Source organism: Melampsora larici-populina (assembly GCF_000204055.1).
Source record: "Melampsora larici-populina 98AG31 unplaced genomic scaffold MELLAscaffold_11, whole genome shotgun sequence".
Classification (NCBI taxonomy): Eukaryota; Fungi; Basidiomycota; class Pucciniomycetes; order Pucciniales; family Melampsoraceae; genus Melampsora; species Melampsora laricis-populina.
The window spans coordinates 811,669-838,429 of NW_006768775.1; the positions used below are offsets into that span (position 1 = coordinate 811,669).

The following is a 26,761-nucleotide window of genomic DNA, read 5'->3' on the forward strand; positions in this document are numbered from 1 at the left end:
ACATGACATTAACAACCTTCAAAACTGCATACTCATCTACATGAACACATTAAACAACATGATGTTATCATTATTCACATTAGTATTTGGGTCATATATCAGCCAGTTTCTCTTCGTAAGATGCGGACTACCAGAATTTATTTATGCGGATACGTTGGTAACACCCGTCATGGTGAACATCTTCAGCTTTGTACCAGAACATCCTCAAAATGATTTAAGTGGGACTGTCAAGAACGCAAATAAACTCCAGTTTTCAACGAGGATCACGCCATACGCCGCTTTCTTTCAACAATGTAAAGCGGTTAGAGATAGAACTAAAAATCAAGAAATCAAATCTTTAACTGAGAAAGTGGAGTTCATGATTTCAACTCTAACCCCAACTTTCGAATCTTGGGGTGATTGGCTTAAACGTCATCGAGACACAGTCAATGAATTTATCCAAGTAGCGTATCAGGCCTTTGATTCTGATATGAGTCCCAATCACAAGGAAAGGATTTGGATTGTTGGCATTTTATCTGCGATTTCAACTCATATGCCGCCAGATCATAAGACAAAGATGACAATAGAAGAAAAAATCGGGAAGATTCCTTGGACTAATCAAGTGATTTTAGAGATACAAGCTACTAAAGGTTGGTACATAGGTTCTGCAAAATCAATTTTTATCAGATAGTTGGCTGATGTTCACCTCTCGAACTTGGAGTACAGCCTTTGAACCATTGATGACAAAACAATTTGAGTCGCTTTGGCTAAGACATGAACATATTTCAGCAGATGAAGGTAGCAAAGGTAAGTCAAATATTTAGTCAGTGGTTTACAGAACACACTCTTACCTTGATGACGCTTATATAGACGCAGAGGAGCTACTTGAAAGGTCCGATATGTTTGGGTTTTTCGATACAGCGAAGGAAGAACTGATTCCCTGTCGACTGACAACTATATATAAGCTGATCTCGAAGCACCTAATGAAAAGCAAACTTCCTGAGGATGTCAATGAAATATTAGAGCTTATACATGATTTAAAAGACTTCTTTAAGACAACTTATCTTCCCGAATGGGAAGGAAGATATTGCGAGGCAATTCTACGACATATACTAAAACATTCATCTCAGACCCAAAACCTCTTTAGTAACCTTCTTCAGGATTATGAGTTTTTTAGACAAATCCATTTCCCATTTGCAAAGAAGGACATGATCGAATATCTACAAGAAGAGATTGGAATGAATGTTGTGGAAGGATACATAACTAACATAAAGGGTTGGAAGGAGGATGTTAATTCACGCGGAGTTTCTGCAGATGCACAAGTAATTATGGAGAAGTTTTATGACCTCATGGATCCTCAAAGAATTGAGAAAAATTACTGTCATCATCATAAGTTTTTATCTGCATTTTATCTCATATTTCCTACCCGGGAGAATATACTCAAGGACTCAATTGAAAGATGGAAGAAACCACAGGGGATATTGAAGAATTGATGAACATGTGGTCTGAATTGTACCCAGATGGTATCATACCAGATGCCAACTTCGGTGAATATCAATGGATGCTTCTGATCAAAAGTTGGTGAAATTTTCCACTATCTTCTAAACCGTGTACTCATGTTTATGCAGTCCGTATATGAAGACCCCTTTTATGTTCAGGAGGCTGTGCGCCACTGGGCAGTAACCAAGATGAAGCATGCAGAAGAACCAAATATCTTGGAACTAGGGAAATACCTTGACAGCTGGCCAGATGACAACAAGGGGGACTCAGTATCCAAGAGCTATGAGAAAGTTGTTGAAACTTTGACAACTTTACAAAACACCAAAACATCCAATGAGGTTTATGAAATGAGTCTTGAATTCATTTACAATCTGGTAGGTTTTAAGAGTGGAGGTGCAAGTGAGTTTGTGCACATGATGAAAGCCTCTAGAGATTTCAGAACAATCATCCAGAAAGCTGTCAAGAAAGTCAAAAGGATGAGGAAAATTCCTCCTCTGGTAGACAGAACTCTCCCTGTGTCAGCTTCAGGGTTCAATCACTTTCTACAAATACTTGGTGATGTGAGTGATACTGGACTTGTTACTTTGTTTGGCTGTGGCATTGAGACTTGGTTTATTGAATTTTATAAAAACATATGTTGTTTTGGTATATGTTTAGATTTTGGACAATGATCAACTCAATCAAGAACAGAAGGATGTGTCGATTGAACAGGTGACAAAACAATTAAAATTTAAATCACATGATTTTCATTTGATAATTGGTGGCCAGCCTGTCAGTTTCCACTTCAAGGAACATGATGTGAAAGAAGGGAAAAAACAATTATCATCAATCTGGGTTTGAAGCAGTCAAGTTGTCATGACCAAAAGAAACAGTCACCTTCAATTGTTTTCTTTTGTTATCCATAGTGTATTTTCATGTTAGTTTAATGTGTTAATTTACCATTTAACTTCCCACCTTATTTCTGTCCAAATCCTAATTTAGCAACCCAGGACAGTAGACTCTTTACAAGAAAATATATAAACAATTCCATTCATAACACTGGGTATGGTATCAAGTAGAAAGAAGCACAAAATCATGGACCAAATATTCTGTAATTACCAAACCAATCTCAACTCATCATTTTTTGTCTTGCTACTGTAAGAAAGAAAAGGATGATTTTGAATTAATTTTGATGAGATGGCACTAAAATATCTTGTTTTATGATTTTTTTGAGGAAATTCAATGAATCAATTCTTGGTGCTTGACACTACAGCACTGGCTCACTAGCAGTATAGACGTTGTGGTCAACAGTAGAATTTGTATCCCCCCACATGATTGGCCCACTTTTGTTTTTTTCTCCACACTTCTATTTTCTCAAGTCATCCTACACACATCCTATTGCAATCACATTACCTAAAAAATGTCAAGCCAAAAGTTGCAATGCAAGAAAGTGAAAATTTAACTGTGTCTTTTTGCTTGTTCTACTAATTCCCCATACTTTTGTGGAAGAGAACATGTTTACTCACAATAAATCACAGAAAGGCTTGTAGGTTTTCATAAAGTGCCCAACTCCTTTCTATTTCCAATACTACACTTTGATTCAAGTTTAAGGAAAGTGAACATTAGTCATATTCAACATTTGTAACTACCACAAATTTAATATCTTCCAAGGCAGCAGAAAACTCTCCATAGCACATTTATACTTGCTTCTTTGTGCTCCTTGGGGTTTTCAATATTTTGCATGGAAATAACTTTTAAATGTGACAATAAAACTCTGTTGTTAGGCTTCAGAGTGGGAACTGTAAGAACCTTGACTGGACCATGTTATAAACTTGGATTTTGCCCAACCACCCAAAGACAATGGTTGTGGACAGATTTCAAGATTTCAACCAGGCCCAGCAAAAGTGTTCAAAGGTCTCACTCTGAAGGCTGAAAACATTGTTTTGTTAAGAGATCCAAAATTTATTTGATGATAAATATCAAGAAAAAAACAGACATGTACATAGAAAGCCTTATTGTTTTTACCATTTTTGTTTTCTGTTGTGGTGAGTTTCCCACAGGAATATGCACACAGGATTTTCTTTTACGTGTGGAAATTATTAAATTTGGGGTAATGTGTTATCCATAATTTTATTTAGATCCAGGGTGTTGTTGAAAATTGAAGCCAGCTGTGGGCATGTGTTTCACATGATCAGAAGGTTGACTGCACTACATCATGTGTCAACACTCCAATTACCGAAATGATACAGAAAAATGAAGATTTTGCTGGCTCATATTGCATCAATCAAGCAATAAAAGAAAGCATTGTCAATGACATCATGTATTGTTTTGCCCATAACCAATATGAAAACTAGTCCTTGGTTTGGGTTGGCTGTACTTATATGGCAAAATCTGCCATCTGGTCTTGGATGTGCAATATAATACCAATACAATATCAAAATTTGTGTTAGATTGGTTTTGTCATTTGTGGAGCTAGGGACAGATGTACCAATCTTTCAGAGGCTGGTTTCTACAGGAGCTCAAAATTGTCAGGGTAGAACTAGTATTCCATACGAGTGGTCTAGTCAACAATTGTACTATGGTCCTGATGGCCATTCCCCTGGTTACAGGGAATAGGTAGCTGTTAAGTTCTGCAAGAGAAGATTGTGAACAGGTAATGTCAATGACAGATGTTGATCCTGATACTTCTAGGACAAGTTCAGACTGGAGGCCCACTATGAGTTCACAGATGATAGTATTAGCAGGTCACTCCTGAGCCTAGTTTACTGGTAAGTTCAATGGCTAGGGATCTCTTGGTTGTTTGTATAAGAATAATCAATAAAGAATAAGTTGTTGGCACTGATTTTAGTAACTAAGTCAAAGGGGAGCTGATAAGAGCTCTGTGGGAAGGTCTTGGGAGCTGGCTGTTGAAGCAACAGTGGCATGGTTAAGCTAAGTTAGCGCTTAGCGGTGCATTAGCTTGGTGATTTTTTATTGCTAAGCTAACACTAAATCCTTAGCGCACTTGAGCTAAGCTAATCAAATTTTGATTTTTCCTTTAGCGGGTCTGCGCTAAGCTAAGCCGGGATCTTAGCTACCAAAAAGAACATGTTTTAAGTGCAAAAAAGGGCCGCTAAGCCGCTATTAGCGGTTTAGCGGCCAATTAATTGGCTTAGCAGGTGTCATTTTACGCCCGCTAAGCTAATGGCTTAGCTTTAGTGGAAATCCTCTAAGATAAGTGTTAGCGGCTTCTAGCTAAGCTAAGCCAATGTGGCAAAAATCCTTAGCTTATCTTAGCAAGCCACCATTGGTTGAAGTGAGTCAATTTCTTGGTTTTTTGGCGGTGAATATAAAAGTAAAAGTTGTGTGGTAAAAATCAGGCAAGTCCTTTCTCCTTCAATCTGAGGAAGTAAGGTTTCTTTATACCATTTCCTTGTCTAGGGATAACTTGTGGTTCTGATAAACGGATACTTGTTTTCCTAGAGAGTGGTCCATGGTATGCTTGTGGCTCTTCAAGAACTTGATACCTTTCCCAATCCAGTTTTTCATGGCCATGCGGCTCTTTCTCAAGGTGGGAGCTTAGTGAGGTCCACTCCTTGTTGTTGTTTATTCCAACCTTGGTATATTTCTCTTTTGGGACATGACATACTAACCTGTAACATTAATATTCTCTTTATTAATCTTGTTGTGATTTTTTAGTGTCCTCTGTGGGTTAGTTTTTTAGGAGTTGAATCTCTGCCTTGCTTTTGGCTTCAGGATTCTACTCTCTTTATTTTAGGGGGTCTTTGAAACTAGACCAATAAGATGTAGGGCATTTTTATTTATAATGTTCCTTAAGGTTTTATGTAAGGTTATCCAGATGAATCAAATACACCTAAATGAAATATAATAGTTAACTGTGTTTTGAAGAATTCTTGGCTCATACTGAGCTCAAGGTCTGACAAAAAGTATTGTTTCTGATGGCCACCCTTTATAGGGACATACCAGGGTATTTTGATGTGACCTATGTGATTCTGATTGAGATGATGCAGTGGAACATTGTGGTGCTCACAGTGTCACAACATAGCACACTTGTGAACCCCATCTGGTTCATGGCTTGCAATGACAGCACATTGAGCCTTTGTGAAGGCCACAAGAGGTACTCTAGAGCCAATTTAAAACATTTTGGAAGACTATAAGCAATGTCCCAATGAATCAAAGCTCGAGTGAATCCTTATCAATTCACAACAAAACACCATGTGAATATCCTTGTACCACGTTGACGTTGTGGTGATCTATTTATGATATCAAGCAAGAAAATTAATCATCTTTTACTTTACCAATTTATTAGCAAACTTCAATATAGCAGAGAATTCGAAATTCAGGTTTTCAGATCAATTGAAGCTCTTAGAGGCTTATGTATACTTAGTAGCTCATTATTATGTCATCTTATTTCAAAATTATTATTAAGATCAACATAGTTTACTTACAAAGTTATTACAAAAAGACAGAAAAAGAAAAGATAAGAAAAATTTGAAAATATAGGTGTAAAAGTTGGAAAATGGTTTTTAGCTTATTTATAATTAAGTTATGGGTTTTATGAGGTTAAAATATGAAAGAACAACAGTTTATTATACAGTAACAATTCTAATCTTCAAGGTTGATAAGGGAAAACAGAAGTTATTAGCAGAAAGGAATTTTTTCGAAGTTGGTAAACAAGGGTTATGCATGTAGTTTACATATGTAATGGTGGTAGTAGTGGAAATTAAGGTTGCCAAGAGGATTTTCCGGGATTTTTAAGGTTATAGAAGATGATGTCATATTACATGAGCAAGAAAAAGAGAGTAGCAGCTGTGAAAAGTGAAGAAAATAGGTGAAAATCGTCGAAAATGAAGGTTTTCAGATAATTACATGTGTCAAAAGACGTCAGAATAAGTTGGTAGATAGCTCATTCAACGCAGAAGAGTGGATTACATAATGTACAATCTTTAAATCATTAGTAACGGAGGTGTATGTAAAAAGTTATAAGGCAAATAAGAAATTGGTGTGAATCTCGAATTTACAGTCACAAGTCAACATGTAACACCAAAAACCTTAACTTCACAACTCAATATCTTACTCATCACTCATCAGAAGTAGGTCATGTATGTGTCAGAAATGATCAGTAACACGTGGGCTACAAGATGCACTTTAGTAATCAAAAATTGGAGCACATCTGAAAAAATTTGTAATCTCAAAAATTGGGTTTCAGCTAGTTTACAAGGAAAAAACCACCTGTATTCATCTTAAGAAGTGCTGTGCATCATATTATTGTGTCATTGATCACTTTTGGCTGTGAAAATTACATCATACATTAGTAACAAGATCATTACATTGCGTCATTACATGGTTTTTAGGGTTATTTAGGCGGATTTGATTGGTTTTTGAAGCTGTTGACTGTTGTAAAAGTTGTTACATGTGGATATAAGTACTCCTTGATGATTTTAGGATTGTAGCGCCCTTTTCTCCATCTTATACCTTTGTTGTAGTGTTATAAATCATCATTTATTTACTATATTTGTACTAAGATCACTTAAATCCGCCCCTTCAAAGCAAGGAGAAATTTATTTACGTGTGTTAAAGACTACAAGTCAAATTGGGATTAATACTCACAACAGTATTGCTAGTAATAACATAGTGTGTGACTTTTTTGCGCTTAAAAACTGGGAATAATACTACACAACAGTATTGCTTTATTTTCTCTGGTGCCTTATCTATTTCTCTGTTATCACCAAGTGGTCAGCAAGTGCCCTTGTGCTGGTTTCTTTGAAGAAGGCAGTCTTTAGGCAACTTCTACTATATTACACGTAGTAGATTATCCCTTCTTAGGTGTTGTAAAGCTCTTGTTGAGCTTTAAATACTACAACGTGCACACACAAAAGACTTTCCTTAGACCCTGTAAAGACCCATCAAAGAGATGCCACAACAGGTGCATCTTCCCCTTATCAACTGGGGCATCGAAAGTCAGTGAACCCCAGCTGATGACAAAGGATTCTGCATATCCTATGAATAAACTACTATTCACAAATTAGGACACTCAACAAAAATCTCAGTCTAAATCTGACCAAAAGACTTTGAGATCTGGTCCAAAAATCTCTGTGTGTGCACGTTGACGTGCTACACAAATATTGACACGGTGAAAGACATTTGAACTCTAAAAGCTGAAGGAATTACAATCAATGGGAATCTTGTTTAAGTGATACAGTAAGCATCATCAGCTGGTTGCTCAACCCAATTTGCAACTGAGCTGCCATGCACAGTTGCAATATTTTACTACACAGTTGAATTCTTGCGGAAAATACCATGAGATTTAATAAAGAAATTGCTATCATGTTTAAATATGTACCAAGATAAAATGGAGAAATATCATTCTATCAATATTCCTTGAATGTATGGCTTACTTTATAATTTAGACTAAAGAAATGCTCCCTTGTGTGTGCATTCAAAAGGCTTTTCTGATTTTGTCACACTCATTCCTACAAGATGAGAAAATAGCTTATCTTTGACCTTTACCCCTTTGAGGTATCTGCTTATCAGAAGGGGCTGCAAGCTCATGTAATGATACACCACACTTTGACATGTTCATCCTAGATATGATCAAACTGTAAGGGCTCTGGTCTAGGGTCTTGTAGAGCATAGCTCTAATTAAGGCACATAAGGGTTAACCCAAACCTTTCAAAGTCTATGTACAAGTTCTTTCCAACTCCTTTTCTCTAACTTCTAATGTTTTGTATTTGATAATTGTACCTATCTTTTCTTGACATATTTGAAACCATTAAATCAAACCCTTTTTTGTATATCACCACTATGATCAGTTGTGTCCTGTTGTCTTTGATTCCTTGAATGACGTATAATAGTTCGGCTCATTGAATGGGAATGGGTTGAAAGGGTTTTACTTGAGGGAGTGTTTACTTTTAGTATCTTATGTACATATGTAGTTAACAACAAGCCCACTGTGCCAGGTGATTTTTCTCGGACTCGTCCGCCCCTGGCACAGGGGGCTTGCACATTAAACGACAATCGTTGCGTGACTAATAGCCACCTTTTGGTGGGTGTTTTTTCACTTCGCTTTTACACCACGACCCACAAATGCATTTTCTTCAAAAAAACACCATGTCGTCATCATCAAATCAATTTATTCCATCACTGCTATCGACTTCAAATCCCAATTCAACACCTTCAAGATCAACTGCTTATTTTGAGATTTGAAATTTCAACCGCTAAGATTGTTATGTGTACCCTTAAAAAGGCTCGAGAGATGGTCAATTGACTCCCTTAAACAAACTTATTACTCGTTTTCCAGCTCAATTCTTGTGAGCTGGCACTTTTGATTCTCTTTTTTTTCTAATAGAAGTTATGTACAAGATGCTGAACTCATACCAGTCAGTTTCAGAAACAACATCAAAGTAATGTTGAATGAGATAGGATGGGTTGCATCCAAAAGTGACCCAAATTTCACTTTTTGGGGCTATTGGTCACGCCAGAGATGTCGTTTAATGTGCAAGTCCCTCGTGCCTCGGCTTCGGGTTACCGTGAGCTTTTGCACGATTGGACTTGGGTTAAGTTAGGTACATATGTAGTATCAAGTAACTATGTACTTAACTACATACTTCTCAACTTAATTTTACAGTTTCAAATTTGTATATCGACTTCGGACCCACTCAGCTTCATGCTCAGCTCAATGACCTCGACTGCCGATTGACAACTTCGATTTCTTTAACTTCCACTTTACTCTCATTACTATCAGAAGAAAACCATGTCGTCATCATCAAATCAATTTATTCCATCACTGCTATCGACTTCAAATCCCAATTCAACACCTTCAAGATCAACTTCTGCAATGGCTCTAGCTAAAAGACCTCAACTCGGTTCATTGACCGCTTCAAATGATAAACCAATACCCAAGAACGCTCAAAGGAACAATCCGGCTTTCCTCACCAAACTATTCACGTTCGCTTACTTGATTTTACTATCTCCGGTTTAATTTCTGATTCGATTGGATGAAATGTCGATACTTACGATTGTTTTACCCTTTCAACTGATAGAATGGTGAATGATTCAGAGACCAATCATCTCATTAGATGGTCCGAACCATCTGGTGACTCTTTCTTTGTCGTCTCATCTGAACGATTCGGACGTGAACTTTTACCAAAATATTTCAAGCACTCCAATTTCGGTTCATTTGTTAGACAACTTAATATGTATGGTTTTCATAAAGTACCTCATCTCAATCAAGGCGTTTTGCAAGGTGAAATACCCGAAACAGAGATGTACGTATTTTCATTTTCACACTATTCAGAGCGAATTCCAAGATCTTTTTTGTTGGCTGATCATGTTTGGTTTTCCTTTACTATAATTTCACGCATACATTATGGTTTTCAGGTTGGAATTCACTAATCCTCATTTTCAGAGGGGCCAACCGGATATGCTATGCCTCATTCAACGGAAAAAAACTGCACCTGAACCTACTCCGGCTACAGCGCAAGCTGAGGGCGCCGACCCTGCTCAGCAGAGTACATCTACTCACCCATCTCTAGACTTGGCAGCTGTATTATCCGAGATCACTGCTATCAGGAAACATCAAGCTTTACTTTCGACTGACTTGAAGAATCTACAAAGCTCAAATGCTCATCTTTGGCAGGAGGCCATCGCTAGTCGAGAACGAAATAAAAAGTGTCAAGAGACAATCAACAAGATTTTGGGATTTCTTGCTCAAGTGTTTGGTGGTCGAGTTTTAAATGCTAATAGTCAGTCCTCTAGGCCTAGTAATAATAATCCAACCTCACGATCCCCTGAAAGTGACCTCGATACCGACTTAGGTGTCAACGAACATGGAGAAGATGAAACTGACGTGATGGTTGGTGAAGCTTCGATACCCACCGGTGACAGTCCCGACACTGAGATGGATTCTAGAGACCCTACGGACGATCAACTAAGTTACCCAACGACTTCAACCCAACCCGCTCCAATCTATAATATGGCTAGGCTTCCAAGACTAATGTTGGAAGACGTTCAACGGGATGATAAATCAGATCAACCTCAGAGTAAGATCACTTTTTCACTGCAATTCCACTTTTGAGTGTTCAGACAAACTAACGAAACATTTTCCATACGTCATTAGAATCACAGGTCGATGACAGGTTACGACGAAATGTTACCCCCAAAACGCCTCGACGCAAAGGTCATTGATGTTGCTTTTGCTTATCACGACACTTTGACTAACATGAGCTTGATCTTTTATCAGACTCCCACAACTTGTTCGCTGCGGCTCTCACTTCCTTGACTTCCTCACCTAAACAGAATCCGAAAAATCGTAGTCGATTTGCCAATGTATCCGACTCGCCACCTGAAGCGATGATTGACCCGAATTTAGAGACCTCAGTTCAAACTCCACTTGGAACAGCCGAATCCCCTCCAAGTCCTCAAGAAACTGCAAAACAGTTCTCACCTGATGCAGTTTTACAAGCTTTGTTTAATGAAAACTCCATTCAAAACCCATTTAGTTCGAGTGATGGAATGTTTTCTGGAATCAATTGGACCGATTTGATTTCTACCAACGAATCAAGTATCCTAGATAATACTACTTCAACACTCCTTCCACCACAAAGCCAGCTGACATCCTCATCACCCCTCAGGATCACTAACGGTCTCGATGACCCTCCTTCACCTTCTTCTATTACCCAACCCACCACACGTCCCAACCCAAGTTCTCCTAAAACTTCGATTGCTATAAATCCATTAACTCAAACTCAAGAGATTAATTCGATTGATCAAAAAGTGGAAACTTTGGAAGCTGCTATCGAAAGGTTGGTAGGATACCTACCTAAGACTGTTGACGATAAAACCTTTGAGGTCGATAACAATAAGAATGACGTTTTAAAGATGGATAATGATAATCTAGCTTCATTTCGAAGTCAAACAAATGGCGATCAAGCATTTGATCCGGATGCATTTATGAAATACTTTTGTATGTTAACAAAATAAGTATGATATCCGGAAAACAGAGACATGATCCAACTAATTTCAAATTCTTTATTGTTTTGAAAATCGATAGTGAGTTCAGATAAATCTTTATCTGCCCCGACAGCGAACCAAGTACCAAAGGATCACAATGTTAATGATATACGAAGTGATCCAATCGAAGGCTTCACAGCAAATAAGGTAGTAGCCGGTAATTTACCTGAATCGACTGTAACGTCAATTCAAGATCCAGCATTACAAGATTCGATTGATTTTGATCGAATTTTAGATGAATGGACATGTGATGAAGCACTTGAATCAGATCAACCCACTAAATCGAATTTAAGTCCAGTTTTAAGCGATCTAAGAGCGATCTCAGAATCCAATAAACCTTCTTCTACTACTCTTGTTGGACCATTGACCAGAACCACATCAAGAATAAATGATTTGACTAGTAACAACAATATACCTGATCGAATCTCTACACCTGATTTAGCTCAACTATTAGGCGTTTCTATTGATAATCCTAGTACGACTACCACCAATCCTTCATCTAACGCTGAATTAACAAATGACAAAAATGAATCTGCGATTTTCAATTTCGATGATGTTGATCAATTAAGAAGAATAATGGGACAAAAACCTGAAATGAATCATCAAATCAATAAAACTGTTAATGAGAAACGTGGGAATGGTGGAAATGGAAATGAAGATGGAATTTATCATTCAGGTGGGATCTTAAATCGAAATAAAAAAGCTAGGGTTTAACTAGGAAACGAATCAAAGATTGGGAAAACAAAATGCTTTGATTATTTTACCACCACCACCACTACTCTTAAACAAAAAGAATGTACCAGAATTCCACCAAAAAAAGAAACCAAAGGAGAGAAGGAAAAAAAAGGTATTTTTAAAAAAACATCTTATTTCTTTTGATTGATTGGTTTACTAAATGTAAAATTATATATACTCTATATATTATCAATAAAAATGCATTTTCATGATGTGATGATCGCTGAACATATCTTTCTCAAAAAAAACTTTGGGGTCTTTTGGAATTTTCTTTATAAGAATTGAGGAGTCTTTTTATTTGAAAAGTATATAAATATCAAGATCCAAAAAGGAAAGAAAAGTCAAAAACAAGTGATTCTTTAATTAAACTTCTTTGGTTGTTTGGTTTGGTTTTTTTGGTACCTTGAAACTGTTTTCTTTTTGTCAAGATTTGAAAATGTATTACTTAACACAAAAATTGCAATTTTTTTAGTTTGTTTTTTTGGTTCTGCAAGAGGAGTAATGGATTATAAATTGATTGTAAACCAAAAAATGAATCAGTGTAAGTAGCTAACTATCTCCACTTTTTCGTGAATCAAACTTAAGTTAAAAAATACCTTTTTGTGAAAAAAACCAAATCAATTGTTCATGTCTTGATTTATGAACTTGATGATTTGAAAAATAGGATCACTGATCATGTCTCGGTATGAACAAAAGTTTTGTGTAACTCATAACAATCATAAATGTGAGAAGCATTTTCATTGAGCTTCATCTTGAAAGTTGGTCAAATATCTAGCAAGTGTAAATCATGAATTTACATAGGAAATCATCTATTTGAAGATCACTTTTCATCAGAACAACTTCCAAAAGATGTTGATCAAGTTAAACTTGTTCAAAAGGCGTGAATTTTTATAGCAATAGCCAAATGTTTACTAATATTGAACAAAAAATCCCACCAACAAAAGGTGCACCCTGAAAACCAAACTGCATATACGCTTAGGAATTGGCTGTAAAATCACTATGGACTTTATTTGAATCAAGTCTTGAAACATACACCCAAATCGCAGAAATCATCTTGTACTGAAACGAAGCAGTTTAATTATAGATGGACAGCATGATTATAAATCTTTGAAGTGAAGATGCGCAGATATGAGACTTGACTCATGTGGGTCTGATAAAATTTTGAAGTGTGTAATGGGCTCGATAAAGTGCAAGAAAATACGTAAATGCTTTGTTAGAAATTTTGAAGAGGATATAATTCAGATTGGAAACTTAATTTGGTATACTGATATATAGCTCCTTGAGTCACACTCACATGAGAGATGCCACCTTCAAACCGGAGAAAATAGCTACCCAAACACAGCAGGCAAGATGAAAAGAATATTAACATTATTGGTAGTCGGTTTAAATCTAAGCCAGTCTTTCTTTGTAAGATGCGGACTAGAAAACGTGAATTCCATGGACACAACGGTCCAACAATTCTCAAGAGTCGAGATGGTGAACAGTTTTAGCTTTTTACCAGATCTTTCACAAGATGTAATTGGGGTCGTCAATGAAGCGAACGCACTCCCGTCTTCGACCAAAACCACACCATATGCAGCTTTCTTTCGAAAAAGCAGAGAGGTTAAGGAACGAACTGATAACAAAGAGATTAAAAAATTGGCTGACATAGTGATCTCAATGATTTCGACTCTTAGACCAAGCTTGGAGTCTTGGGAAGATTGGCTTCAAAGAAATGAAGAAAAAGTGAACGACTTTATAAGAGCAGCGTCTCTTAATCATGAGATGGGTTGTGATGACATTGAAAGGACATGGATTGTTGGAATTTTATGTGCGATTTCAAAGTATTCACCAACAGATGTGGATGGAATGACAGGAGAACAAAAGATTAACAGGCTCCCTTGGAGTAATCAAGTGACTCTGGAAATAAAAGCTGCCAAAGGTTAGCCAATTCTTCAACTCATTCTCGACCAGTTGGCTAAGCTTGTACTGCCTTCATCTTAAACTCAGCCTTTGAACCATTTATGACGAAACGATTTGAGACACTGTGGCTTGGAAAACATATTTCAGCAAGTGAGATTAGCAAAGGTATGTAAACTTACTTTTGTCTCATTGTTTTGAAGGGTACAACTTTATCTTGATGGTGTATATACAGACTTGGAGGAGCTTCTCGAAAGGGCCAGGATGTTTGGTATCTTTGACATGGCCAAGAAAGAACCGAGCAGAGGGACCAAAATCTACAAGCTTATCTCAAAACACCTCTTGCAAAGCAAACTACCTCAGGATGAGGATGGGATCTTAGATGTGATCAATGATTTCAAAGATCTATGTCAGAACACTGCAGTCTATGGATGGGTGACAAAATATTGTGAAGGAATCTTTCGACATATACTAAATCATTCATCCCATACGGCAAAAGTTTCCAAAACCCTCTTTCAAGATTATGGGTTCTTCCGGAAAATTTCTTTTGCCTTTGCAAAGCTGGACATGATTGACTATATAAATCAACAACCCAATTTTCCAGCCAAGGAGAAGCACCTGAAGAACATTGAGAGTTGGAAAGAGGAAGCAACCTTAAAATCATTCTCTCCAGGGGGTACATATCTTTTGGAAAGTTTTTACAAAAATCTGGATTGTAATACTAGACAAGAAGATTATCTTGATCATCATAAGTTCATAGCTGCATTCTTCCTTGTCTTCCCTACCAAGGAGAATCATCTTAAAGAATCTATTGAAAGGGGATACAGTTACCACCACCAAGAAGTTGAAAAATTGATGGGCATTTGGTCTAGAGTGTACCCAGATGGTGTTGTACCAGATGCTACATTTGGTGAATATAAATGGATGCTCCTGGTGAAAAGTAAGCAGATTAGACAACCCATATCAAAACAAATTCATGTGCACTAATATTTATCTTGTCTCACAAATCTTCAGATCCTGCTTGGCTTGAGAGAGTTATGCTCCACCAGATAGCAACCCAGCTGAAGATTGCAATGGGACCATGTATTATGGATCTAGTTAATGTACTTGCAACTGGGCCATGGTCAAGCAACTACATAGGTTTTGCAGCTTCTGTGCAATATAAGAAAGTCATTGATAATCTACAAGTGGCTGATGCTGGTATTGCAGCTGATGTGGTTTATGAACTGAGTCTGAAATTGGTGTACCACTTGATAAGGTTCAAAAGCGGATGTGACAATGGATTTTCAGGAATTTCAAATCCTACAAAAGAATTCAGAACAATCATCTACAATGCCATAGAAACTTTCACAAAAATGAGGAAAGCTCATCCCCCTGTCAAAGGAAATTTACCTGCTTCAACTCCAGGATTTGATCACTTTTTATACACAGTCAGTGATGTGAGTGGTAGAATTAACATTTTCTTTGACTGTGTACATCAGGTTATTAATTTTTAGCTTAACATATGTTTTTTGTTGGTATCTAATAGATTTTGGACAGTGGTAAACTTGATCATACACAGGAAAAAATGATGATCAAACAGGTGACAGAGCAATTAAAATTTAAACCACAAGATTTTCATTTGATTATTAGTGGGCAACCTTTTAAGTTTGAATTCAGTGAACCTTTAAAAGCTGAAGTGAGTAACCAGAAAGATGCAACATCGGTACTTGATATTGATCAAAAGGGATCAGGGCCAGACCACACGCAGTATATCCTTAAGACACCTCAAAGACCATCAGGATCCAAGATAGCTAATCTTGCCAAATATTTCATATGGAAATGTGAGAAGCACTGAATTGTGTAGGTTATAGCCATATGGTATCAGCATATGTATTTGCACTTTTTCCTTCAGTATCTTTCATGCTATCCAAAATTGATTCACAATTGATTTCATCAAAAATTGTCATCAAGACAAACCTCACAGTGCCCGTGGAGAGCGCCCCTGGCGTCGGGGGCTCCAACAAGTACAAAGGCTTGCCTTTGTACTCTTGAAGGCCCCCGACATCTAGGGCGCCCTTCACGGGCACTGTGCCTATTTCTGTTATCAAACTCTCTGGCATTTATTCATTAGTTTGAATTTTTTTCTTGCCTTTGGTGCATCCCATTTTTCAAGGGTTTTATTGTGTGAACACCTTCTCAGATACCACTTTGGGTCCTTCTTCTCTCTCCTTTCATGATGCAATCATCACATATGATCATGCCTTGGAGATCTCATTTGATCTGGTATTTTGCAACTTCCACAAGGTCTTCTGGATGCCAATCATATTCCTCCTCATTCAGCCGGGTTTGAATCAGTTAAAAAACCATGACCCAAGAAACTATCTACACCTTGGTTTAATAATTAGGATTTTCTACACAAAAGATTGTGCAGGATCCTATATATATGTTATCAAATTCTTGTCCGGGTTTCATACTAAATTTCAGATCAAATTTGATAGAAAACAAGATTAGGAACAGTATTGTATGACACAAACCAATTATTGTAACCCCAGATGGTGTTGGAAGTTGAACTAGATTATGCTTACAGTCAATTCACTTGTGGTACATCTTTCTTTGTGTGAAGAATTTTCTAGATTTTCTTGACCAGCATTTTCTGTGACATCTAAAATAATGGTGTGTAGACCACCTCTCACAAGATCTGCAACCTTGAAATCAAGTGTTGCAGTGAATGTTGATTTCCAGAAACTGTGGGGTATCTTCCAGGTGGAAAATTAGCTCCACAGAATGCAATTCTCGGATCCTATAATTTAGTCCAATGATAGGTATATTCTTGCATAATTTGTGCATTATCTCAAGTTACTCACACCACCAACATATTTATCCAAGGTATTTTTGAATTCTAAACCTCAGAGAGAAGCTATCCTAGGATTTGCCTCCAGAGATGCCTCAGATTTTTTAATCCAAGGCATCTATGTTGGAAGTGTCACAGTCATACCCACACAAGTGCATGATCAGGGACAAACCCAGGCTCTTCAATCTCATGGGTTATACAGAGTGATATAATGGCCATGATATGCAAAAATAAATGTTGAAATACACAACATTATACATTTTCATGGGTTGGGGTCAGGTTTAAGCCTTGGGCCTCATGGGTTATGCATATTTCTATGCAACCTCATCATGTATTTGGGCTCAAAGCCATGCAATTTGCCTTTGAAATCTTGTTCCTTTGAGTTCCAACTGGTACTTTGCCAGCTTTGACCCAATTATTCAAATGACCTAGGTTTTAGCCTACACCAAGTCTGAAGAGGCCTGCGCTATGCAAAATGACTGACTGTGTAACTTTGCAGGTTTGACTGCGATAAATCACCAACAATGGATCACTGTGTTGCTAAAAGTCTGCAACACAATAGCAACACGTTTTCACAGGACCCACCAGAAACACAAAAAGTTGTGAAAATTCCCAATGTGTTGTCCCCTGACATTCCAAGTCTTGGGGGTTCTGATGCTTAGCAGCATGATTTGCCCAAACCAATGTCATAATGGGCAAATGTCACACAGGGTCTCACTTCAACCCTTCAGTCTCTGGAAGCTTCAGCACGCAAAGCCACATATCAGCCTATTTTTGTGATTGGATCAGATAATATGGGCGCATCCCTCACCAGAATGGCCTTCTGAGTGCTCCAAGGCGCGCCTGAGACGCGCACTGAATGTTTGCCCTGAACGTGTTGCACCCACCTGAACTGCTGGCCATCCACCAAGCGAGGCTGAGCTGTGGGAGCTGGTCAGGCCTCAACCCGTCTCAAGGTCTCCTGAGTGCTGGCTTTAGATGTAGGTTGGGGGGATCCTTCATGATCGAAGAAAGTGAAAGCTGAGAATTATTTAGGCAGAGAACACGATCTGATAGAAGAGAGATATGCTTATACAGCGTGTGTACATACACCGAAGTTTTTTACATGCACTTCGTTCAAAATCAGAGTGAAACTTTTTCCCTCATCGAACTTTCTCAAAAACATCGACTATCAAGTTAAAAAACAACGAAAGAAACCCTTCATTCATCATCATCAGAACCTTTTCAAAGGATGTCAAATCGAATCGGATCGCTAGTGTTTTGTTTGGATTGTGGAAATTTATTGAACGTACCTGGATCTGAAGATTATCTATCATGTGATCAATGTGGCAAAATGGAACTATCAAATCGTCAGTCAAAAAGCTTAATTCATATATCAACTTATCTCTCAAAACAAAAACGTATTGAAGCTTGAATCTACGGGGGGAAATATAGTACAAGAAGGTTTAGAAATCATCACTCGTTCTCAATCAAATGCATTTCCATCAAGTCTAAGACAAAAGAGAGCCCTTGTGCAATCTCATTTGACTACTAATGAAGATCAAGATCAAGGAAAAGCTGCACCTTTAGTACGTCTCTTTCGAAACACACACCTTCTTCTTCTCGGATTATCTTTCAAGTGAAATTATGGTTTTTGTTTTTACTGACTTTTTTTTTTTGAAAATTTGTTGTTTCTTTTGTAGATGGATGAAATTTGTCCTAAATGTTCAAATCCTCAAATGAAATATCATACATTACAGCTTAGATCAGCAGATGAAGGTACAACTGTTTTTTATGAATGTCCAAAATGCGGGTAAGCTTACAAAATCATTCTTTTAAACTGAATCATTCCTCATGTTTTAAAGAACGCATTTAATGAAACAATTAAAGCTAATCCTTAATTTGAATGAAATTCTTTTCAACTACGTAGTCATAAGTTCTCGACCAATAATTGAAGAAAAAAATACCAATCGGATTATTGAAAGGCTCAAATATTCCTTTATACCTGTTATTCTTGCTTTATTGTGTTTAAAATCTAAAGGGAAAAGTACATTGAATTTCATTTGTCATTTCTCGTTTGTTTGTAATTTAATGACACGCTTGTTTTTGTTTGCTTTTTCCCGAAATTCAAAGGAATTTCAGTGTTACAATGTTTTATAAATCAAAGCTAATCAATTTCAACAGAAAAGTTACTTGAATCTTTCAGACGCTCAATGATATCAAATGTGCCACACATCAAAGTCCTTCAGTCTGAATTCTATACCCGCTTTTGAGAGATGTTATGCCGCCGGAAAAATTGATACGCTGCGCTGTGAAACCTGGCAATGACAAAACGCATAAACGCTGGCCCTCTGCACTAGCGCAGTTGTGTCGTAACAGTATGCAGCGTCACTCATCAGCTGGCGTACTCAGCACATCTTCACACATGAATCAGCAAAGATAGGGAAGATGAAGTTGGCACTGATATCCGTCATACGATCATTCATCGTCGCTGTTCCTTTCTAAAGTCAATCACTCAAGAATTTCAAAAAGACAATGCAGTATGATGCAAATGCCGTGCTTAAAAGAAACCTTGAATCTTGAAAGCAAGCAGCAGATCCCTGTCATGTAAGCAACTCAAGTAAGCAAGGACATAACCCATGCTTTCCTAAAAAGACTCTTGTTGATGAGTTACCAATTTATTTTCAAGTGACTTATTTCTACTGATCAAAATATGCTAATCTTTCTTGTACCAGTTCTGTGATTAGCTTTGGAAGAAAACCGCTTCATCATCATGGAATGGTCATCCTTCTGAAGTCATCAGATATCCAAGAAAAGAAACTTTCTATTGAAATTTTTGGGCAGAATTTCCTCAATCCAAGAATCAAGCATGAGTTTTAGAAAAAAGAGGTGCCTGAGTGCGCTTGAATAGAAGGAAAACTTAACCCTTATTAGTGGGCAGCAAGAAAGGTGCAAAATGAGAACATATATGTGTGTGTGTGTGTTGTGTTGTGTTTATCAAAAATCTACAACACCATGATCTTCCGCATTTCATTCTTCTTCATCTCTGTCATCTTCAACTATTTTATCCTTCTCAATACCAACAACATTCAATTTCAAAGAATCATATAAAGACTTAATGATACCAGCTTAATTGTTCACCTCCTTCTATCTTTTTGTGTCTGATGACTGTAATTACATTGCTCAGGTATAGATATTGAATTTGCCTTCTGAAGTCATCTCATTATATAGTTTTGTCATCTTGCCATCCTTCTCTGAGTAAATCTGGCATTTCAAATTACTGTCTTTTGTGGTGAGTGCACTGCTGGGAACAGTGAATCCAATTAAATTAGAACTAATCCCTGGTGGCGGTCAAAGTTAAACCCAGGTCTTGTCAGTTGCCATCATTGATAATTAGGTGAGTATATGCACTGCCACTAGAGCTGATATCCGGTTCAAATTGAGGTAGACATGAGATTATACGATTAGGTTATACCCACTCCCTTTTTGAGAAAACGGTTACACTGTACCTACCGTACTCCAACCCCGAACTTGATGAAATATATGAGGTGGCGTAAAGCCAATGCAGCTGGTGTTTCCAGGCTATTGGAGTTCAAGCAAATCATTGAAGTCCGTCGAGCTCACTCATAAATAAGCTTGTTTCAATGTTCTTCTCTCAGAATTTCAAGAGGAGGGCTTTCAAAGCATCTAAAATTAAATTCATATCTTTCTCCATGGCCCGGATTTGCTAATCTTTCTTTTCACCCTGGCTCATTACAAGGAGGCGTGCTACCCCTTTTTCATAAGAGAGATTACCATTCAAAGCATCCAGATTGATGATCTCTTTCTCTTCTGCATAGAATTATCTTGGATTTAATTGTGGTATCCATTCATCAAGAATCAAAGATTATCCAATACCCAAATAAAAGAACCAAAAAAACTTCTTTACAAATCAAACCAAATCAAACTAAATAAACAAAACCAATCCATTTTCCTAGTCAAGCTCTAAACAACCTTTAATGAAATTCCTTAAACGAACTAGAAAAACAAAACCTCTTGAAATCCGATTGTATATATGCACATCATATGTACTTATTTACTTACTTACACATCCACCTCTTTTTTTCAAACGTTTTTTATCCTTTTATAAACGTTTTAACAATCAAGAAGAACGAGTAAAAGAAAATCAAAATCCAAACTTATTTACGAATCGAAATTCAAAACCTAAAGAATCCAAAAAAAAGAATATCGAAAAGAAAGAAACCATAATCCAATTTCCAAGTGAATTCAAAACTCTAAAAACAAAAAACAAATCATGATGAGTTTTGTTAAGATTAAATTATAAACTGATTGAAATCTTACCAAATCTATCTCCTTGTTTAGCAACCCAAAACTTACAACCAAGTTGAAATTGGTTAGATTCTAAATCCAAGATCTCATTAAAAATCTTTTCACGTATATCTAAACCATCAAACTGAATTCCATTTTCAATAGGTGTAATATCCTCTTTAATATGAATAATCACCACTTTTAACCCCCCAAAAAAAGTATGAATTAGCTGAATGATTAAATAAGAGTTGATAAGAGTTGCGAGCTTACCATTTAATCCGATCAATTGGTTTTGTGAAGTTTCAGTTGAAGAAATCTGTTTTGCAAAACAAACTAATTCTTCAAACAAAAAAGGAGGTGAAAGGTGTCCATAAAGTAATTGAGCAGGTCTAGAAGACTTTTTTCCAAAACCCCCCCGACAAACCAAAAAGAAAAAAGAAAGAAACCGCATTTCAAATCAGGTTAAAAAATCAATCAATTTTGAGAATTGGTTTCTATGACTTACATCATATGAACATTCAATAAAGATAGTCCTTAAGTTTCCAGCATTAAAACTGATAGCCGCTTCTTTCCAAACTTTTTGGTTTAAATTTAAACCGGTAATCGAATCAGGTCCAAGATCTCCAAAGAAAAGGAATTGATGTTGGTTGAGTTGATGGGTGATAAAGAATGCACTTGAATGATAAACTGATGATGGGTTTGAATCGTTTGTAGGATTGAGATCGGTTCCGTTTGGTTGATGAGGTGAATCGGGTGAATCAGATGGGAAAACGAGAGGAGTTCCTTGGTGTGTACATGTACCATGAGCTATTGGTCTGGCTTGAAGTTCAAGAGATGGACAAATCGTCACTGGTTTTGTTTCTGATTCGAATCTGAGTCCAAAGTAAACAAGAATTCATCATCAATTCGTCATTCAAGTTCTGGTTCTAATTGAAAAACTTTACATACCTTCTTAACCAAAGTGCAAGTTGATCAGAACAATCAAAATGAGCTAATTGAGGCCATAAACCAGCTTGAAAAACATAAGACAATCGATTTAAAGTTTCATCACTACCCCAAACTGATTTAGGAGTGTTGATCAAAGCACCAGCCGATAAAACTAAAGAAGAAATATGATCAAAATGTGAATGAGTAATACAAAAGGAAGTTAATGAACTATAAATTGAACCAGCAAGTCTTGAAATCAAAAGTGTTTCTGTTGTTGTTGTTGTTGTTGTTGTTGATGTTGATGATCTTAAATCAGGTAAATCAAAATCCCAAAACGGTCCATAACCTTTTCCTAAGAAACTAAATCTATTTCATCACTGATCCGATTCCAGATCCAGCTTCTAGACCAGTAAATCCTTGATTCCATTCTTTTGAATGACTTTTTAAAAAATATGAACTTAGATTCTCTTCTGATGGTCCTCCTCCACAACCAATCACAATTAAATCAAAATCAGGTTCATTAGATAATTTAATAATTTCACTTTTTTCTATTGCTTTTTCAATTTGGTTTATGTTGGTTTGATTTGGTGTTTCTACAAGTAAGCTTTCGGGAACCTTTAGCTCACTTTCATTCGACTCGCTTTTCACCATGCGGGCCTTTAAACTGAAACGTCACTTGTTGGTTTATGAACGGTTGTTTTTTTCCCAGTCGTTCGAAAAAAAGGCGGTTAAGGTGGGTTTAAAGTTCGGTTAAGCTTTTGTGTGTATGATATGTATTGGTTGAAAGCCGTTGAAGAATGAGGAAGAAGTTGAAGGTTGAAGAATGAGATTTGTACAAGATCGGAATAAAATGGAAGATTGTTGGACAAAAGTGGTTTGACTTTCAAATCAAGAAGTCGGTTTCAAAAAGCAGCTGGTGGTAGCGTCGCGTGTCAGACTTTTCAGTCAGTTGTGTCTCATTTTAAAAAAGGAAAGAAGTTGAACTAGTAAGAAGATTACATAATCGGTTGAAACCCTCAAGTGGTGAGAAAGTGCAAAATGCCGATTAAGGAAAATGATGCACTTTTAATCCAGTTCTGGATATCCAGATCAGGTATTGTCATATGTTGAGTCAGAGTCTTCCTCTCATATCCTTGGATGTCCATTGTCCATATTATTATTGATTGAAAGATACATTGATATTTCACACCTTTGTTTTTTTCCCTTTCAGGCATTCAATTCAGCACATTCTAATCACAAGATGATACATAGCAGCAAGATGCTCAGCTTCATCCTCAGGATACCTTTGATTGTGTCAGAACTTTTATAAAAAACTCCACTGTCCTCCATATCTCCCAAGCCTTCAAAATATGAGTAAATTAAGTACCAAATTTATGATTCTTAAGGATCTCTTCTGCATATATTCTTATCTTCAAAAGAAACTGTTCATGCAAAATCCACAATCTTGAAGAAGCTACTGAAATGCATGATGCATAGTTAATGAATCAATCAGTATACCTTCAATGACCTGATCAAGTATATAATTTTGTTGAAAATTTGAAATTAACTAGTTTTTCAAAGGCCTTGGAAATCTTCTATCAGCTTTTTCATTACTTACTTTTGCTTTGGAAGGCTTTGTTTATAAAACATTGTATGGAATATTTACTGTATTGATTTATCTACCCATAGATTTGTTTTCCCTCTTATCATCATTTTCCCAAAATATCTTGCGCCTTGCATGTCATTCTGAAAAGGATACTAGCTAGGGAAAACAATTTTAAACCTTCAGGTGTTGAAAAGAGGTACAAAAACATGATCAAGGTGTCAAGGGCGTCAGATGTCATATAAGTGAGCAGAAAAATAAACAACTTGCTGAAAGGTGGCAAGTAAAAGATGATCAAACTATTTAGTAAGAAAACAGAAAACAACAACAAACATGAAAATCATGTCTGCTTGATACTATAGCAATCAGATCTCCAGACATACTCTAAGTATGCCCACAAATGATGCTTTGAGATGAAATGGTACAACAATACGAGGCACACAAAGGAATTCTAGATAGGAGGAATGCACAAAGATATATCACACAAACCTGAGCATGTTGTGAACATATAGTGATGACAATATTAGGATGATGGCAAGTGACCAGACCCTGAATTGATGTTGTCATAAACAATGAGCTTCTCTTAAGCTTGATTTTTGGATAAAGAGACTTACCACTGTTGATCTGAACTCCTGCAATCAAACTGTCTTTCACCTCAGCTAACTCCAAAGCTTTTGTCTTGGCCTCTTGGATATCTAGAATTGTTACAGACCCCGGTCAACGAATTGAACATAGTATTTATATATACCTCAATAAATCTGAATGACTGACCCTTGGCAGCTTGTATGTCTTCTTTCACTTGATTACTCCAATTGAAATTCTCAAAATATTTCTCTGCTGTCATTCCATCAATGTTTGGAAGATGATCTAAGATTGCTGCAAGGATTCCAGCAGCCCAAAGTCTTTCATTTTTTTCACATCCTGATTTTGAATTAAAAGCTTTGTGAGCAAGTTCAAAGCAATCTACAGCGTCGCTTTTTCGAAGCCAATTTCCAAAAGTCACATCGTTTGCTTTAAGCTTAGAGATCATATTCAATACCTTTATAGCCATTTGGGCGAGTTCTTCGTTTTTAGTTTGCTGCCTGATCGAACGACTTTGTTTAAAGAAATCTGCGTATGGCGTGTTCTTACTTGGAGGATGGAGTTCTTTGAACTTTTGACGGCGTTCAACATCGATCCCATTCCCGTCGAGGTGAACATCGTCTGCTAGAAAACTTGCGCCGTTCACCGTCTTGGCTGTGGGTACGGAATTATGGGCCTCAAGCATTTTGAGATAATCTGTGTCTGCATCTACAGGCATACCGCAATGCATAAGTCGAGACGAAGTGATGTTCAATGCGAGTAGCAATAAGGCTAAAAGAGTCTTCATCTTGCGGGACATTTTTGCCGATGGATTTATGTTTTCGAGAAGGGGGAATCTGATGTGAACACATTCAACTCATCTTTGAGTAATATATATCATCACGTACTCAGTTTCTGTCTGATGGAGAGATAATTTCAACATCACATCTTCTAACCTGTTACAAATAACCGCGCGACAGACGAAGCGAATGTCTTTCGACTGCCCTCCGAGCGCTGCCGCTGTAATTTTGTATCGGAGATCCATGATCTCAGTTTTGCTGCACTGAGTCTGCAACTGTGGCTGTACCTTATCGCACTGCACGCTGGTCAGTCTTGAGGGAAAATAATTGTGATGTACAATGCTGGCGGGCTTGTAAGTTGTAACATCCCGCTGCATCCTCTGCACACCTTCTGCGGCATTTTGGTGACTGAAGCATGCACTTGCAATTCCAAAAGGTATGTTTTTTTCCAAGGGTTACAGCAATTTAGTGTTACCTTAGTGTTACTTCCTCAACCTCTTTCAATTAATTTATACCAATTTGTTCTTGCCACCATTCAACTTCCAGGCTTCAACCTGCTTTACCTGTGCACAGGACCCCAGTCAGATCATGTATACCTGACTTTTGGTATTTTTGACCTGGGTGATTCCTGTTTCCTCCCTAACTGAGATTTTGGTTTTTGGATTTTTGTGAATCTGTATGCTTTGCATCCCTAAGCCCCAAACTTTATGAGCACTCCTATTGACTTTTTCCCTTGGGTTGTCATTAAAAAGATGCCATGGTTTTGAATTGTGGTGTGAGTGTTGGCTGGAAAGTAATAGAACATAGGAGTTACCAAATGACCCTCAACTTATTTTCTAGGCATACAATCACTTTTCTGGCAGTCTATCACACAGAAAACATTACTCCTTTCATTTTGGGATCACAGTCAAATGCCGCTTAGTGCATCTTTACCTAAGTGCGTATCTCCATAGATGCATCACATCTCTTTCCAGAATTTTTTAGTGGTGGTAACACTGCGGGAATCAATTGGTTCAAAACCCGATTGAGGAAAGTTGCGGTGAAGGGTCCGCAACTTTCTTCAATCATGGGTCTCGTTCACAATACATTCACATTACATTTGCTGGCCGCCCTTCAGTACAACCTGATTCATTGTTCAACACCGCCTGGATCATCATCAACCCACCTCAATTCTTCTCTTTTACAAACATCAACCACCCCTGTCTCTTGAACCATATGTACAAGATTGAGCTCATAACTTGCATTGCCTATGTTTGATATCTTCAATATCCAGCTATCCTGATTGTGTTTGCACATCCGTGATGTTTTGGTTAAGGCTACTTATTATCTCTCAATGTGAACTTTACTGTTGTTTAAGAAAGTGTATATTGTATTTTACAATATCTAGGATCATCTCCAATCTTCAATGGAATGTTGTTCCATTGTGTTGGACAAAATCACAACCAAATTGAGTAAAGGAGAGTGAGTTTTAAACGTTTCAACCTCTACATCACACTCACAATTGCTAAAAACAGAGCACAGGTCAGCAATCCTTTTTCACCACATCCCTTGTTTATCCTTATACACTTCTTTTTTCTCAGCTATTCCTTAATGATCATTCACAGTCTTGATTGTATTATCTTCTTTCTACTTTTACTTGACCCTTCCTCTATATGTCACATTTGGCAT

General features: G+C 37.2%; 7 protein-coding genes across 7 annotated transcripts; 5 read left to right on the plus strand and 2 right to left on the minus strand.

The window, feature by feature from the left end:
• Nucleotides 1-169: 169 nt before the first annotated feature.
• On the plus strand, nt 170-2,319 carry MELLADRAFT_61771 (uncharacterized protein; the record flags this gene model as incomplete). The annotated part of the gene is made up of 5 exons (XM_007408010.1): nt 170-629; nt 706-786; nt 850-1,301; nt 1,608-2,039; nt 2,137-2,319. The coding sequence occupies 5 exons, from the start codon at nt 170-172 to the stop codon at nt 2,317-2,319; spliced, it is 1,608 nt and encodes a 535-aa protein (XP_007408072.1).
• A 7,060-nt stretch (nt 2,320-9,379) lies between these two features.
• On the plus strand, nt 9,380-9,657 carry MELLADRAFT_31947 (uncharacterized protein; the record flags this gene model as incomplete). The annotated part of the gene is made up of 2 exons (XM_007408011.1): nt 9,380-9,405; nt 9,501-9,657. Coding segments are annotated over 2 exons (183 nt in total), but the record flags the coding sequence as incomplete, so codon positions are not given.
• MELLADRAFT_31465 (uncharacterized protein) lies at nt 9,658-10,153 on the plus strand (the record flags this gene model as incomplete). Its single annotated transcript, XM_007408012.1, has 2 exons — nt 9,658-9,725; nt 9,838-10,153. Coding segments are annotated over 2 exons (384 nt in total), but the record flags the coding sequence as incomplete, so codon positions are not given.
• A 3,401-nt stretch (nt 10,154-13,554) lies between these two features.
• On the plus strand, nt 13,555-15,940 carry MELLADRAFT_104884 (uncharacterized protein; the record flags this gene model as incomplete). The annotated part of the gene is made up of 5 exons (XM_007408013.1): nt 13,555-14,125; nt 14,194-14,271; nt 14,339-15,043; nt 15,118-15,542; nt 15,632-15,940. 5 exons carry the CDS (start codon nt 13,555-13,557, stop codon nt 15,938-15,940), a joined length of 2,088 nt encoding a protein of 695 aa, XP_007408075.1.
• A 2,227-nt stretch (nt 15,941-18,167) lies between these two features.
• Nucleotides 18,168-18,870, plus strand: MELLADRAFT_52162 (uncharacterized protein; the record flags this gene model as incomplete). The annotated part of the gene is made up of 4 exons (XM_007408014.1): nt 18,168-18,336; nt 18,371-18,504; nt 18,619-18,728; nt 18,846-18,870. 4 exons carry the CDS (start codon nt 18,168-18,170, stop codon nt 18,868-18,870), a joined length of 438 nt encoding a protein of 145 aa, XP_007408076.1.
• A 2,311-nt stretch (nt 18,871-21,181) lies between these two features.
• On the minus strand, nt 21,182-22,577 carry MELLADRAFT_84663 (uncharacterized protein; the record flags this gene model as incomplete). Its single annotated transcript, XM_007408191.1, has 6 exons — nt 21,182-21,189; nt 21,257-21,421; nt 21,494-21,620; nt 21,729-22,095; nt 22,172-22,510; nt 22,558-22,577. 6 exons carry the CDS (start codon nt 22,575-22,577, stop codon nt 21,182-21,184), a joined length of 1,026 nt encoding a protein of 341 aa, XP_007408253.1.
• A 1,261-nt stretch (nt 22,578-23,838) lies between these two features.
• MELLADRAFT_104887 (uncharacterized protein) lies at nt 23,839-25,113 on the minus strand (the record flags this gene model as incomplete). The annotated part of the gene is made up of 3 exons (XM_007408190.1): nt 23,839-23,912; nt 24,347-24,427; nt 24,504-25,113. The coding sequence occupies 3 exons, from the start codon at nt 25,111-25,113 to the stop codon at nt 23,839-23,841; spliced, it is 765 nt and encodes a 254-aa protein (XP_007408252.1).
• Between the last annotated feature and the right edge of the window lie 1,648 nt (nt 25,114-26,761).